Source organism: Limulus polyphemus, unplaced genomic scaffold (assembly GCF_000517525.1).
Source record: "Limulus polyphemus unplaced genomic scaffold, Limulus_polyphemus-2.1.2 Scaffold5841, whole genome shotgun sequence".
Lineage (NCBI taxonomy): Eukaryota > Metazoa > Arthropoda > Merostomata > Xiphosura > Limulidae > Limulus > Limulus polyphemus.
This window is the reverse complement of record NW_013671451.1, coordinates 9,656-25,400: the sequence shown is the minus strand read 5'-3', so window position 1 is coordinate 25,400 and position 15,745 is coordinate 9,656. Positions and strand designations below refer to the sequence as shown.

Here is a 15,745-nt window from a genome sequence, read left to right as displayed (position 1 = left end):
TAATTCTTTCTTATTCACTTTTTCAAGGTTGGCAAGATTATCAGACCCAAACATCAGCTATCATGGGGTGGAATAGCTTATGTGACATGTTGAAAATCTCAGTTCCTGTGTCTTGGGATCATCACAATCAAACAAAAGTGGACCAAGTGAGGCTCTGACTATCATATGGCTGCACTCTCTCCTGAGGACAATTTCACATAAAATCTACAGACACTTCTGAAAATCTGGATATAACACATTTTATGATAAGTTAAGACACCAAAGTTTCCTTTTGTTTCCTCACACATTTTAGGAAGAACTTTTTTGTGGTTACTTATTTTCACCTGCAGTAAAAATTGTGTGCATATCTGTTTTACAAAGCAACACTAAAGTTACCAGCTGAACTTGCAGAACACCATGTCACACTGTACATATAGACCAGTCCCAATGCGATGTTTATTCACAGAACTAACAGAACATTGAAGTCATAATAATGAGAATCATACTTAATTTATTCCTACATTTTGGTATGGATATTATAAGTTTTATAAATACTATGCTAAATTCACATTTTACTGATAGCAGTGCATAGCAGAAGTCAAATTAAAGCTACATTAGGGGTGATAAGTGATGACTTTAGAGTTGTTAAAAAATTAAAAAAAGAAAAGAAAAACCTGACAGCTATGTCTTACTGTATAATTGTAGTACATTTCTGGGCAGATTGGTAGTTTTTTGTTTTTAATTTGTGTGTGGCTCAAAACATGATACCCACTTTTTTTGCATATATACATGTATTTCACAGAAAAATTCAGGTTTTTCACACATTTGTTTCTGGAGCATGCTTATTGGTGATAAATCAGATGCTACAATAGTATAGTTTCTCAACAACCAAATCATTAAAAAAATGAACAACATTATTTGTATATGTTGCATTTTGTTATAAACTTAGTTAACTTTCTAATTTAAGTATTTTTTGCTTGTATACAATATTCCAAGATGTTTATTTAAAAAAGCACAAGATAAGTTAATTATTTTTGGCACTAACATTTTCTAACACTGAAAATATATTTCTGACAAATACTTACTTCCTCTTCCATGATAGTTTTCCTCAATTTGTTCTGCCCTTTATATGTTTACTCGCTGCTAGCCTTGAGGCTCTCACTTAATCTCACATGATTACACATGATATAGATGCATTGTAGCATTCAAATGAGCATTAGGAGTCTGACACACCCTCCAAGTGCAGCTCACTCACTCACTCTATACTGTAGAGCACAATCATCACTTTATGATTAGGCAAGAAAAGACACACATCTTTGGGAAAAAATAGGGTTTGGATAAAGGAGAACATAGGGATGGTGATAAAGGATTCAGGAACCATCAACAACATACACACACAACCTACGATGTCAGCATGCAAAAAGGAGTAAAAATAGGTTTTAAGGGAAAGATGGTACAATGAACAGAAGGCTAAAAGTTCAAAGGGAGGTAAGGTCATGAAGGACAACAGTCAGGGAGGGCTAAGAAGGCAAAAGAACTAAAACAGGAGAGAAAGGACAGGGGAGAAGATTCAATGAAAATGGGAAAATTGTATAGTATTAGACAGTGCCACCTGTGCCTGCAATGGAAAAAGTCGGAAAGGTGTGGAACAGTAGTTTTGGAAGGGGAGAAGCCATGATGCAGAGACCAACAACATAAAATGCACCATTTATGTTGGTAAACAGGTAAGGAGGAAGAACAGAAATAAAGAAGGCTACACATCAAGTGAGTTCGAAGCACCTCGCAAGGGACCTGACAAAACCTATGCATGAAGATGGAGTGTGGATGTCGCTGAATGAGAGAGAGGAATGGAAGATATGAAGCAAAAGGGGAGGAAATGACTGAGGAAGGCTCAAGAGTGGAAATTAATGGTTTGGTTGGCCAGAATAGAGCAATTAGAAGGACCAGACAATGACTGGTTTGAATAAGTGAAAACACACAACCAAAAAAAAAAGATAGGAGAGTAAGCATAGAGGTGAATATCTAGTTGTGAGCATAGCCACTGGAGCACCTGAGGAGCAAGAACCCACTCTGTCAGGAGAATCTTGTCAGGTTGAGAAAGACAATTGGTGACAAAAATCATAGTGTCCAGGATGAAACAGGCAATAAGCCAAACTTGTAGAGATTGGGTCCATAAAACAAACTGAACAAGACCAGGTGCTCCTTGACGAGTTCTATAAGAGACAATGGTCAAATTGTTGGAATGGATAATGACAAAGCACCAGCAGACCACAAGAAGGAAATGATCCAATGCCCAACAAACAGCCAGAAGGTCAATTCAACCACAGACCGGCTATCTCCTGAGAGTCCAAATATGTCACCCACCTCATCAGAGATGCTTCTGTAAACAGATAAAGATCCAGACAAGGAGGAGAAAGAGAAATGCCAGCTGAGGTGTTGTCTCTGTCAAAGAAAGAGGAATGGAGGATTCCAAGAGAGGTTCCATTGGTCATGTAACACCCACTGAAAATGACACGTGTGCATCACCCCAATGGATGAGGGATTCCATGGAAGCCCAAGTCTCCAAAACAGAGAGAGAGATCCTGTCATATAGTGAGAGAAGGAGAAGTAATGGCTCCATGTCCTGCAAACAAAGGGGAGAAGGTTGAGTCCTATGGACACCCTCAAATGAATAAGATGTTGAGTATGGGTGAGATGTGATTTCTCCAGTTTGACCAGCCACCTCAATTGTGCCACCTCCTGAAATGGGTATAGTTTTGAGATGCTTATTGGGAAGGGGCCAAAAGAAACCAGTCAACCAGGTAATGGTGGAACCACAGTCTCAAGTTGTAAATGTGATGAGCAAAGGCTCTGACCACACGACAGAAGACATGTGGAGCCAATGCCAAACTGAACAGGAGAGTGCAAAATTGAAACATTCAACCCCCATGAACAAACCAGAGGGTAACATCTAGATGCAGGGGAAATAGGAATGTGCAGGGAAGCATATTAGTCATCCAAAGACCTGAAGTGAACGAGCATCTGAGGTTAAAAAAAAGGCTCCATGGTGAAACGAGGGAGGTTGAAGAAGCAGTTTAAGCTCAAAAGATTGATAATAGGATGCCAATACCTAGTCTTCTTGAGGATGATGAACAAACGGGAATAAAAACCCAGAGGACAAAAAATACACCTGTTCGATAGCATTATTCTGCAACAGATCCAAACCAACCTATGAAAGATGCTGGCAATAAAGTATATACAGAGGAGAAAAGAAATAAATGGGAATTGGAGACAAAGGAGGAGGAGGAGAAAAATGAAAATTCAGTCCATCCACCAACACTCAAAGAACCCAACTGCTACAAAAGGGTGCTAAAGGTGATCAAATTGGGACAAATATACCCCACTGTGTCTGAGCCTAAGGAGGTTTTCACTAACAATACTGATGTCTTAAAAGGGGATGATGAGAGATCTGACAACTTGAAGTAAAGACATGGAAAGATGGGACAGAGAGAGGAGAGAAAGTTAAAGTATGAAAAACAGGACATAATTGAGAAGGACAGGAAACTAAAGAGGAAATGTAGGAGTGCTGGTATACTGCCTCCACATGAGATATTAAAGAATTAAGGACATCTCCAAAAACAGACTGTTGAAGAAAATGCATCAGACAAAGGTCACACAGGTAAGAAGCAGGCAAACACATGTGAGTAAGAAGTGCATCCTTGCCTAAGTGATCTCAATAATAAAGGAACCACGGCAGGGGAAAAATAAAGGGAAGAGGGAGGATCAGGACCCCATGCCTAAATAAGTGATTTCAGAGTTTGAGATTCAAGAGAGGGAAACTCAGATCTATGGTTGGCTAATGCATGTGTGTCTTCCAAATGTAGTGGATGAGGTATGCTGGCACCAGCACAAAGGTGAGAAAGAAATTGTTCAGCATGGACACGATTATATGGGGAGGGGGAAAAACAAAATAATTGGATGCCAGACAGAATGGAGAAGGGAAGGGGATGAATCCTAGGAAACAGGAGAAAGAGACAAAAAGGTAACAAACCTGAGTTACCATGCTGAGAAGGATGAGGAAGATCCACAGGAGTAGACTGGGAAGGTGCAGCAAAAGCAGGAGGGGGAATAAAGCTGTTAAAATCATCATCCTCTGTAACACATTTCTGACACACTATGCCAAAATCTCCTTGGCATAAAAAGTGGAGTCTGACATCACAGAACTGTTATGTCTGAAAGAATCAGAATCCTGTGGATCCATATCAGAAGCAGCAGTGACATTAAATTGTGAGTTTATAATGTGGTAAAAATAATAAATAAATGAAAAACTTTCCAAGAGGTAAAGACAACAGAAAAGAGAGTTGTCAAAAGATAAAGTAACAATCACTGTGTCATTATAGAAAATTAACTGAAAGTCTGCACATGCAATTTCCAAATCAAGAAATGATGACTGTGCTCTACAGTATAGAGGGAGTCAGCTTCCCTAGGAAGGTGTGTTGACTCCTATTGGTGGAGGGTTGTTGCATGCTATAATGCAGCTATACCACATGCAAACACGTGAGGTTAGGTGGGAGCCGCAAGGCTAGTGGTGAGCAAAAAATGTGCATATAGAAGGCAGCACAAATTGAGGAAAGCTATTATGTGAATGGAGGTAAGGTGTCATATGAGAAATCAGAGCTACTGGTAGGTCATTAGTTTATGGCACTGCACCAACAAGTTTTAACTAAAACTTTCATCCTCATTATAGAGAACTTTTTAATAGAACACATATACATAATAAATAAAATGTAATTCATCTTAAAAATACAAAAAACCCTTAAATTGTTATTTACCTTTTTTAATGAATATCAGACTTAAACATTTTTTAACATACCTTGATCAAGCCTACCATCAGGAAAATTTGCTTCAGCCATTTTTGTCACTGGAGCATCCCCACTGCCTGTGTTTGCAAGTAAAATCAAAAATTATAATTCTTCAAATTATAATCCCTAATTAACTATCATTAAATGTGAAATAATTCAATGCACACCTTACTTTGAGGGTACTAGTAAGTTATATTAATTGCTAAGCTCTAGTGGGAACAGACTCCTAAGATGACCAAATGTAATGAGATATTGTTGGATTTATGGCCCGAAATACTATTAACAGAGGACACCCAACTGGTGAAACAATTCATTCTAATCTTTGTAAGTAAGAATGTATGAATAGCATAATTAATTATCTATACTGATTAAAGGGTTTATTTTTATTTTATATATAAGTAGGCAGCTTATTCTGATGGAAAGTTCATATTAATTAAGTATCCAAGTCCATTCTCAACCTTATGTCAAGCTGATATTCAATAGGACTTCACAAAACAACAATTAATTCCAAGTACAATTTTGTAGAAAATTCAATAAAATACATTTCTATAAATAAATAAAATTATTTTCAGGATTCTTAACAAAAGTCTTCAAAAAGTTTGTATTATTAATATTCTGTAATATTTAGTTACAATAACAATAAATTTAATATAGTGACACAAACCCTTCAAAACTCATTCCTACTACATACTAATTCCAACTCTTCACGTACCTATCAGAGTTATAGAACAAAAAGTTTTTACTTTGATGTGTATACGATACGTATTCTTGAAAATGTATACTTATCAACATTGATTCACAGAACTATCAGACTGTTCAACTTAAGCACATCAATCTGTGAAACTCACAAACAAAACCATTTAAGCAACTTCCTAAGATCTAGAAACTGTAACAACCTTACAAATCAAGAAAAATCATTAACATAAGTTTTGCTCATTAAGGTTCAGCTTCATTTCAAGACTTTCTTGAATTCATAATTCCTGCTCATTCTCAATTTAACTGTCACAAACGTGTTTATTGTGACAGACAAAATTATATTTTGTAGACAATGTCTTATGACAGATGACAAGTTCTCTGGTTTACCAGCAGAATGCTGATGAGAGAAGATAACCACTAACATATTCCTTTACATCAGAACAAGTAAATTTCAATTCAATAAGGGACTGTTCAATCATATGGATGATGTCTTAAAGTAAAAACAAAGCTTTTTTATTCTCACAACAGAGCTAAACACATACCTAATTTGTTTCTGTAAATAAAATCTGTCCAAGATTGTCAACATTATCACTATAGCTGTTGGTTCATTAGATAAATCAAATTTTAACCTCAAATTTCCCATTTGTTCACTACTAGTGTGGTCCACATATTGCAGCACATTGAATAACTATGTTTTTGCATGTTATAACACTTAAAATAAAGAACTGACCAAAACAATTAAATGAAATGACTCATTTTCTACATAAAATACATAAGGAACCTGAGCAATAATTAGTGGGATTAATTGCAGTATTGGTGATATTTTTTGTGATTTATATAACCAAAAAGAGACATTAACACAAGCAAGAAAGTGTGTAAACAGTTTATTGAAATGGCTTTCAAAGACAGATAATGTCCATATAATACTAGAGTTAAAACTGTATGGGTGATTTGCTTCTTCAACATTTCCCTAATGTTATTATCAATGCAGTTACCATTAAATACATTTCAAATGATTTTTTAAACACTTTTTTCACATGACAAAGAAAAACTGCTATAATCATGTAAAGAAGATTCACAAGATCTTTCACCAAGTTAACATTGAATAATATAGGAACAAAACTATCAAATTGAGCCAAAAACACTGAAAAAAAGGTTTGTGATGTACACCATTCTTAAAACTAACTTACTGATTTTGCACTAAAGTATCTGAAAGAGGTGAACTGAAGTTATAATTTTCCTAAATGAAAATGTATTTTTGATAGGTACTTTCGTCTTCTCACAAGATTAGTTTTCTCATTTTGTGCTGCCCTCTATATGCAAACTTTTTTCAAAAATGCATGCCTGAAGTGTTCATCTCCCTCTGTTGGAACCCAAAGTTCCAACATGTCTTTCATGCAAATCATCATGTGTCACCTTTCCACCAATAGGAGAGCACTACTATCATGTGATTCATGTGGCTCTCTCTAAACATCACTACCAAACTATCATTTCCAGGTTTGTCAGAAGACGCGAGCACTGGAAGATTGTGGGGAGGACGGGTGGGAAGTGTGAGTGGAGGGAAGTACCTATCGGAAATACATTTTTATTTAGGAAAATTGTAACTTCTGATAAGATACTCTCCCTCTTCTCACAAGATTAGCTGGAATCTCACATTGAAATGTGTGAGGAAAGCACAGGCATATCCACCGGAAGCATCCAGAGGACACCCCCGAAATGAGAGTAACAGATCAGATGATCTGAGGAGGGGTACCGCAGCAGGACCAGACATGGCGAAACATTAAAGGGAGCACATCCATGTGGGAGAGGATAATTTAGCATTGTGATCTTAAACAGAAATCAGAATCACTCAATCCCATGACGGAAAGTGGGCAAGTGAGGATGTGTTTAATTGGTGTAGAGTGGCTAGGGTGCAACGGACTATACTCGCTACGTCAACTACATCCAAAACCTCACTTGCTGGGTATCAACATCCTCCTGAGGATAGGATGAGGATCATACCTTCTTCACCTAAAGTCCCAGAGTCAAGAGGGAACCTAACATTCATCTCCAGGAACTCACAGGGTAACCTAATTCCAGGAATCTGGGAACATGTCCTCCGGAATCCAGTGGAAGTCCATCACATGCACTCAACCTCTGCAACCATGAAACCAACTCAAAATGACCCCAGGTTGGTAACAACCTCATCTCCCAATGAGAGAAAACCCAGGATAGAAGCGGAAACAGGTCACATAGACCCACAACACAGAAGACAAGTCGAGAGAGGAAGATGAATAACCTGAAACCTGTGTGAGGACTTATGTGATTGGTTCATTTAATCTCCGTAGTCTCACTCACTGGGTACCGACATCTGCGTGAGGGTAGGAGGAGGACACCAATCGGAGGGGTGAACTACATTTGGGCATCTCAACTCTGGGAAATAGTCACTCATCCAAAGGATCTTGTAACTTCCTCTACACCGGCATAACACCACCACCCTACTCTGAACTGAATGGTTATTAGCCATCTTCGTGGAACCCATCCAGCAGGTTGCCTCCATGGTTAACCAACCTAGTGGCTTGGAACTGGTAAATGGTAAGGACTCCCATACTCCACTGGAAGAAAGTGAGGAATAGTGTGGTGGAGAGTCCGAAGGGACTGCAACACCTGAGACAGTGCAATGGGTGATCACAAAACACTGTTTTGAAAAAGCAGACCACACCGATTTGTTCAATCTAGGCATGGCAGGGATGAACAGCAATCCCCTTCTGCTTTACCCATGCCATCCATGAGTAGTACAGTCTGGGACAAGCATACTATGATACAATTATCACGACAAATTTACACTCCAGTGATCTTGTGAAATACCCCATCTCAAGGGTGAATGTACAAAGCCATGAAAAATGTATAAGAATCAACATGGCTTACAGTGTGGATTTGATATCAAGATGTTTGCGAATGGTTATAGCCCTCTAAATGAAATCCATTCCAAGTACAGACAGAATACCTGGTCAAACACCACTTGCAACAGAGTGGGATCCAAAGTGAAGCTGAAACAGGGGCTCCTGAAAAAGAAGAAAGCATTAGTGAGGGCTTACCTCATGTCATAGCCTCCCCAAAATCTGTAGAATAGCCACAGGCAGCAGGTGATACCCCAAGGAAGCAGAAACAGCAATGTAGTATAGGCAGTGAGAGATGAACATGTGCGAAGTTATCCACATGCCTGGTTATAGAATCTCTTCCAATGACCGACAAAGATGAGAGGCAAGGGAGAAGGTAAGGTGAAGGATTTGATGTGAGTAAAATGTGGAAGAGATCATACTGGGAAGGAAAGAAGGAGGAAAAAAGTAACTGCATCAAACATCGAACTCAATTGGTCAGAGTAACTGGGAAGAGGAAAGTTGCCAAGGGATAAAAAGGCTATAATGAGGTCCCGGAAGGAAGCCATGTGAGCAATGGAACAATGGAGGGCACAGACAGGACAGAAGAGTCTATCCAAATCAGAACAAGGGTAGAGATGAGATATAGAGGATAACAGATAGGAGAAAAAGAGGAATTGCTTTAACAAGCCACAAAGGTTTTGGGAAGGAAAGCATGATCCAGATAAAGAAGAAGGTAGGAGAAGTGGTACAAGGTTCTGGTAATGCCAAATGCAAAAATATCTGACCTGCGACATCTGCAGGCCAGAAGAAGGAGGAAATATACCTTCAAAGAGAAGTGAAACAGGGAACACACAGGCAGAGTTTTGATTGGATGTAAAGTGAGGGCATGAAGGACCACGACAATGTCCTAGTCCGGAAGCGACTGACACCTAGGTGGCTGAAGGAGCTGGAAGGAACAGATCAACATGGAAAGGACAGGGAAAGCAAAGACCCTATGGAAATTGGAAAATGGAATGTATGGGATAATGCCACCTGAAACCTCAAAACTGAGGAGACTGAAGAACCCCACTTAAAGAACCATGTGAGAAACTCAGAGATACAAGCAACCCTTGGTTGAGAAGCCTTTAAACTCCAAGTCAATGCCCAGGAGCGATAAATGCTCCAATTGCATTGATAAATGGCCAAAGAAGAAGAAGGGTGAATGGAACAGGCTAAATGTGAAGCTACCCTGCAGGTGTGAAGACAAAGGAGGGACAGCATGGGATGGAGCACCAGTGACTGGAGTTGATGGAGCAGGTTGGGACAGATGGGAAGAGGAAGGAGAGTGTCCACCAGCAGTTGGGAAAAGCGAGGATGGGTAGACCAGTAAGGAGTGAACAGAAGGATCGTGCATGAAGTGCCATGGATGAAGTAAACAGATGGGTGGGTAAACATAAAGGAACAGGTGAGATCAATCCTAGCTGAAGGCATCAACAGCCAAGGGTCAAGGATAGGGGACCGGGGATCAAAACAAAGGTAATTTGTGATTGAGTATGGTAGCAAAGGCATCAATATGGGGCATACCCAGATGCAGACAGAGCCACTGAAAAATGGCAGGATGCAGGGACCAATCTGCGGGATAAATTAAATCTGGTTGGGAAAGACGATCAGCTACAAGATTGAAAGCACCCGATACATGATATGCTATCAAATGAATGTGATGTTTGTTGGCTCAAAAAAGATCCATACTGCAAAAACCTAGGGATCTGGACCTGGTGCCACCTTGGTGGTTGTTGGAATGAATCATAACCAGCTGTCCAGAGAAAGAAATTGATCCAAAGTTCAACAAACAGACAGGAGTTTGAGAAGAGAACTCTCATCCACAGACCAATGACCCAAAACCTCCTGGTGATCCACCCAGGCACCCCAGCCCTGATGGGATGTATCCGTGATCAGATGTAAATCTGGCCATGGAGGAGGAAGCGAGACCCCCACCGACATATGGGCACTGTTCAACCACCAGTGGATATCATCTACAAGGAATGAAGGAAGGGATGTAGAAGTTTCCAAGGGATCCTAGGCAAGGATCCAATGATCATGAAGTACCCACTGAAGAAACCACATATGGGCCCTGCCCAGGAGTATTAGAGAGGGCATGGAGGGCCACAACCCCACGATATGACCTCGCAAGCTGTAAGTGAGGGAACAGACAGGGCTTTCTGAATGGCTCATTCCATAGAATGGAGATGAGAAGATTGAGCCCAACGGAGATGGGTGTTGAAGAAAACACCCAAATGGATAAGGTATTGGGTAGGACAAAGGAAAAAATTCTCCAATTTGACCAACCAGCGCAGTTTTGGCCAGGAGCTGACGAGTGTGACAGGCCAATTCCCAATCGGAATGAGCAAGAACAAGCCAGTCATCCAAATATACATGGAAGCACAACCCCATGGCATGAATATGTTGAACAAAGGAGTGGACCACACAACAAAACACAAATGGTGCTGGGGCTAGGCCCAAAGATAAGGTGCAAAACTGGTACACAACCCAGCCATTTGACAAACCAAGGAATGCTTCACCACAGGAATGTGGAAGTAAGCACTGGAAATGTCCAACCTCGGTCCTCCAAAGACCTGGAGAAAATGGCCACCGTGTCTCCATAGCAAAGTGAAGAGTGTGAACATACTGATTGAGATGGAATAAATTGATGACAGGATACCAGTCCCCGTCTTCTTGGGAACCACAAAACAGGTGGGAGTAAAACCCCTGTGAATGTGGTGAGCTGGTTCAAAAGCCTGTTGTGCGATAAGGTCCTGAACCTCTTCTGACAGATGCTGGCATATCAAAGGATCCCGAGAAGGGAAGGGAATGGGATAATGGAGAAAAAGAGGATAACTAAGCACCTTGTGAACTGAGACATCGGCAAGAAAAGGTTCCCACAAATGAATGAAATCCAATAGAAAAGCCTTCACTGGGCCCAAATTGACCACATAGTCACTGGTACTGCTGTTGGCAGATCGAGTAAGTCGTCGAACTGTGACACCACGAGAAGGTGGGACAGGAAGAGGTTGGGAAGGGGAAGGCAGGGGACAGGAATCAGTGCCGCGCTCAGCCCTGACTGTGACAAATGATTCACCAAGTTAGTAAGGGTAGAATGTCGATGGGCCGAAGCCACTCACGACTCCAAAAACTCAGAAACCGAGTCAAACACATAACACTGCAAAAATGGCACCATGCGGAGCTCCCTTAGATAAGGAGCCTGGAGATGGGTCCACACCAAAACAGCATCATAGCCCAAGAGGTCACAACAATAAGCAAACCACATTTGAAGTGCAAGAGGCAAAGAACACAGAAAACCCTCAGGGTTCCTGTGAATAGCCTCTGACAGAAGGTGAAGGGAAGAAAGGTACATGAACAGGATCATGAGGGTGAGATGAAAGCAAGATAATTGAGCAGGGTAATCTGGGTTCGCCCGTAAAATAGGTAGAATTGACCCCAACAACTGTTGGTCGAGAAAAGGAAAATCCACCCAATGATAAGTAAGAATATACTGATCTGAAGTCTGTGGAGGACGAAGCATACTAATGCCTTCCCCCCTGTTGAGAGGCCAATTGGTCCATGTGAACCCTATCATTGGGGGATGGGGAAAGACTAAATAGGGTTGAAAATTTCATGTATAAGGAAAGGTCTTGGGTCCTAGGAAACAGGTGTAAGAGACAAAACATCACATACCTGAGAGATAAAGTCTGAAAAGACTGATGATGGATGAGCTGAATCATCAGGTAGTGAACAGGAAGGTGCAGCAAACTCTGGGTGGGGAAACAAATGATCAAAATTGTCAACAGCCTGGCCTGGCCCAGAAAGGCTCAGGAGGAAGTGAGGTAGAAGTAGGCGAGAGAGGTTGGTTCATATACAGTCCGATCTCTCAGAGATTGAGTGAGAATATATCTCTGATGGGTCGCCCATGCCCGTGGCTGAAAATTCAGCATCAGACACTGGTGAAGTGCAAGAAGTGGTGACTTTAACTTCGGAATTCATAAGCGAGAAACACGAGGAAGTAATGCTTTATTAAAATATTAACTCCACAACTTTGAAGTGTTGGAAATAAAGTTAAAAAAGTATGAAAAAATAAAAAAATAAAGCCACATCAAGGTAATTGAATAATGTAAAAAAGAACGTCTGAACTCAACAACTGCAAAAGGAGAAGTGATAGTTTGGTAGTGGCGTGAAGAGGGAGTCACATGCATCACATGATAATAATGCTCTCCTACTGGTGGAGAGGTGGCACATGAAGATTTGCATGAGAGACGTGTTGGAACTTTGGATTCCAACAGAGGGAGAATGAAGGCTTTTAGCATACGTTTATGAAAAAAAAAATTTGCATATAAAAGGGTACACAACTTGAGAAAAGATAATCTCATGAGAGGAGGGAGAGTACCCTATTGGAATTCATTTTTGCATTGAACTGTTAACCTTACATTTTGGTGTTTACCCTTCTATCAATAAAGGAATTCACTAACATGAATTTAAAAAATTGCAAGTGCATGATCAAAATATTTAAAATAAAGTGATTTGAAATCAACGTAACCTTTTAACAACTATTGTTTATACTGACAGCTCAAGAACAGATTAACCATGTTGAATCAAACACTGATCCCATACTAGCCCCATCAACCAGATAATAAATAAAGCCATTAAACATGGAATGCTATTCTTTTACGTCAAAAGATATTAGCTTAAAACCCTGCTTATAATTCTAAACACACTTACCTGAATATATAAATAAATATAATTCCATATATAGAGATCAATAGTTTGTTGCAAGGGAATGTTAGTTTAGAAAAGCTTCCACATCAAAACTGGCTGTGTAAACATTACCATTCAATTTCAAATTCTCCAAAGAGTTACAAAACTTGTATTTGTCTTGGACCTCTGTTACCTGTGTTTTTGTGAAGAAATTTTACTGAGTAACCTTAGAGATTATCACTGTACAATGAAATGAGAAGTTGCAAAATATGAAATAAAATCAATAATACCTTTATTTCTTTCTCGAATGACTGCAGATTATAGTAGATAACTATAATTATTTATCCTTACAGCATCAGCTTCTAATCTTTTCACATCTTCTTTCTTATTATTGTTTTATTACTGTAAGCAGAGCTAAGGGAAACAGATGATCAGGTTACAATGATGTGAGTGCATACAGTGAGTTTCTTTATCTGACTGATCTCATGAAAGTTGTTTATTTAGTTTTTTCATTAAAGTTTTATCTAAACTAAGGATTTCTAATTTTTATATTTTAGTTATCTTTGTTAAGAAGTACATAACATTAAATAAATCATATACATAAAAATGAGGAATTTATCACTTATTTCAGCTTGAGGCCATTTGTACTTGTAACCCTACTTTTTTCTGACTAAATTGGTTGTCCAAAAAATAATCCATGTAGTTTTCAAAGTATGCATTTCAGAGCACAAGTACATCAGGCACTTGAATAGAACAAAATGTCACAAAACTACTATAATTGATTTGGATTTCTAATTAAGCTATAAGTAGCTTAAAACAAGTCCATTACTGCTGGAATTTACTCAACACTCATCACGTTTTGTTTGAAAATTACAAACAGCAAACAAAACATGGGATCAAAGATAAGTACTGTATTTGTTTAACATTTAGGTTCTTTATTTATTGTTATAAAAGTAACTAAAATGTAAAAATTAGAAACTTATTATATTAGATTAGCTAAGATAACGAAAAATAATAACAGAAATTCTTCCTGAGGTATGCTCATGAGCAGCTCATGTGTTATGCCATTCATTCAATATGTAAAGTGAGCTACACATTTGCTGAATTATTTACAACTTTTATGGTGGGATTATTAATTAGACACTGTTCAAAAGGCAATAAAACAATAAAATTATGTATAAACAGATGTAAACTGTTACAAGTTTAAAGAAAAAAAAGGGTAATTTAGATTTATTTGTTTTTTTTGGTGATTACAAGGTCAGTCAAATTGACCAAGTACATATACAGTCAGGGTAGAAAAAAGAACGGGTAACAGATTCGTTCGATGGGAATCAGAATTTGATAATAATCAGTAGAATGACGGTTATAGCAAAGAATCGACACTTTATTTTCGGTATTGTACATCTATTCGTCGGACGTTTCAGAATATTCACATTCCATCTTCAGCGACTGTATTAATTAATCGATAGTATTAAATACACATATTCATTCAGTTGGAACATTTACAGTAGCATAAAGAAAAACAAACAAACAACAACCAGCAGGATTTAAACAGGAAATAACAAATTTTAACTTTTATATTACGAAACTAGTGTGGTAAAGAGGGGGAGGTATAGAGATAACACTGTATAGTTGACAATGTGCTAGGGGTCTTTATAATAGGCTTAGCTGTAAAGAAGTTGTGTTATTGTTTAGAGTGGGGCATTCATTTAAAATGGACAAGCTTTCTTTGATAAGTTCTGTGTTGGATGAACCGGTCCAAAATTATTTTAAAATTGTTAATCAGAATTGGGTGGTTGTTATTTTCACTATGTAAGCGGATTGCTAATTCAGGTGGATTTGATAGTTTATTACCAGTCCTACTCCATATTCCCATATGTTCACAAACTCGTAGGTGTAATTGGCATGTGGTTTTACCAATGTAACTGGCATTACAGCCACCACACATATATTTGTAGACGAGTTTTGAACGCATGGGGGTAAGTAAGTGGTCCTTTGTTTTAAATAAGTTTTGTATTTTAAAGGGTGGTTAAAATATCATTTGTAGTCAGATTTGTGGGTAAAATGTTTTAATTAATCTCACAATTTGGATCTTCATTATGTAAGCTTGTTTTCCTAGGAAGAGAGTGACCAGACATAATTGGAATTTGTTAACAGTGTGTGGTTTCTTGAAGGGTTCATGTTTTTCAGAAAGGAACTTGTTTGTTATAGCTTGGGTAAAATGGAGTAGATAACCATTATTTGTTAAGATGTTTTGTAGGGTAGTGATTTTGGTATGGAGAGAGAAATAATTAGAACAGATGTTGTATGATCTATTGAGGAGATTTAGGATGAGGTTACTTTTATAAGAGTTAGGAATAAAACTATCAAAACGAGTATGTAGTAGTGTATATGTTTCCTTACAATAGACAGAAATTGTAAACTGGTTATCTAATTTTTTAATGAAGACATCGAAGAAAGGAAGTTTACCGTTTTTTTCAATCTCGCAGGTAAAATTAATGTTTGGGTACTTAGCATTTAGGTAGTCCAGATACTTTTTGATGTGATTATGGTTTCTTAAGAGGAGAAATGTATCGTCAACATACTGTTACGTCTCCGTTTGTTAATTGATTTTCCGTAACTTCGTTCCGACGAAACTTAAGC

The 15,745-nt window shown here is 38.6% G+C and overlaps 1 protein-coding gene across 3 annotated transcripts in view; it reads right to left on the bottom strand.

The window, feature by feature from the left end:
• The window catches only part of LOC106473044 (max-like protein X), a 53,043-nt gene that overhangs the window by 27,834 nt on the left and 9,464 nt on the right, over nucleotides 1–15,745 (bottom strand). For 2 of the 3 annotated variants that reach the window (XM_013933722.2, XM_022401554.1), the window contains one exon: nucleotides 4,832–4,897. In XM_013933722.2, the coding sequence (XP_013789176.1) occupies nucleotides 4,832–4,871 (40 nt within the window). In that variant the 5' untranslated portion in view covers nucleotides 4,872–4,897. Of the gene's footprint in view, nucleotides 1–4,831; nucleotides 4,898–13,392; nucleotides 13,517–15,745 lie in introns of all 3 variants that reach the window. The other variant, XM_013933723.2, reaches the window with a different exon arrangement.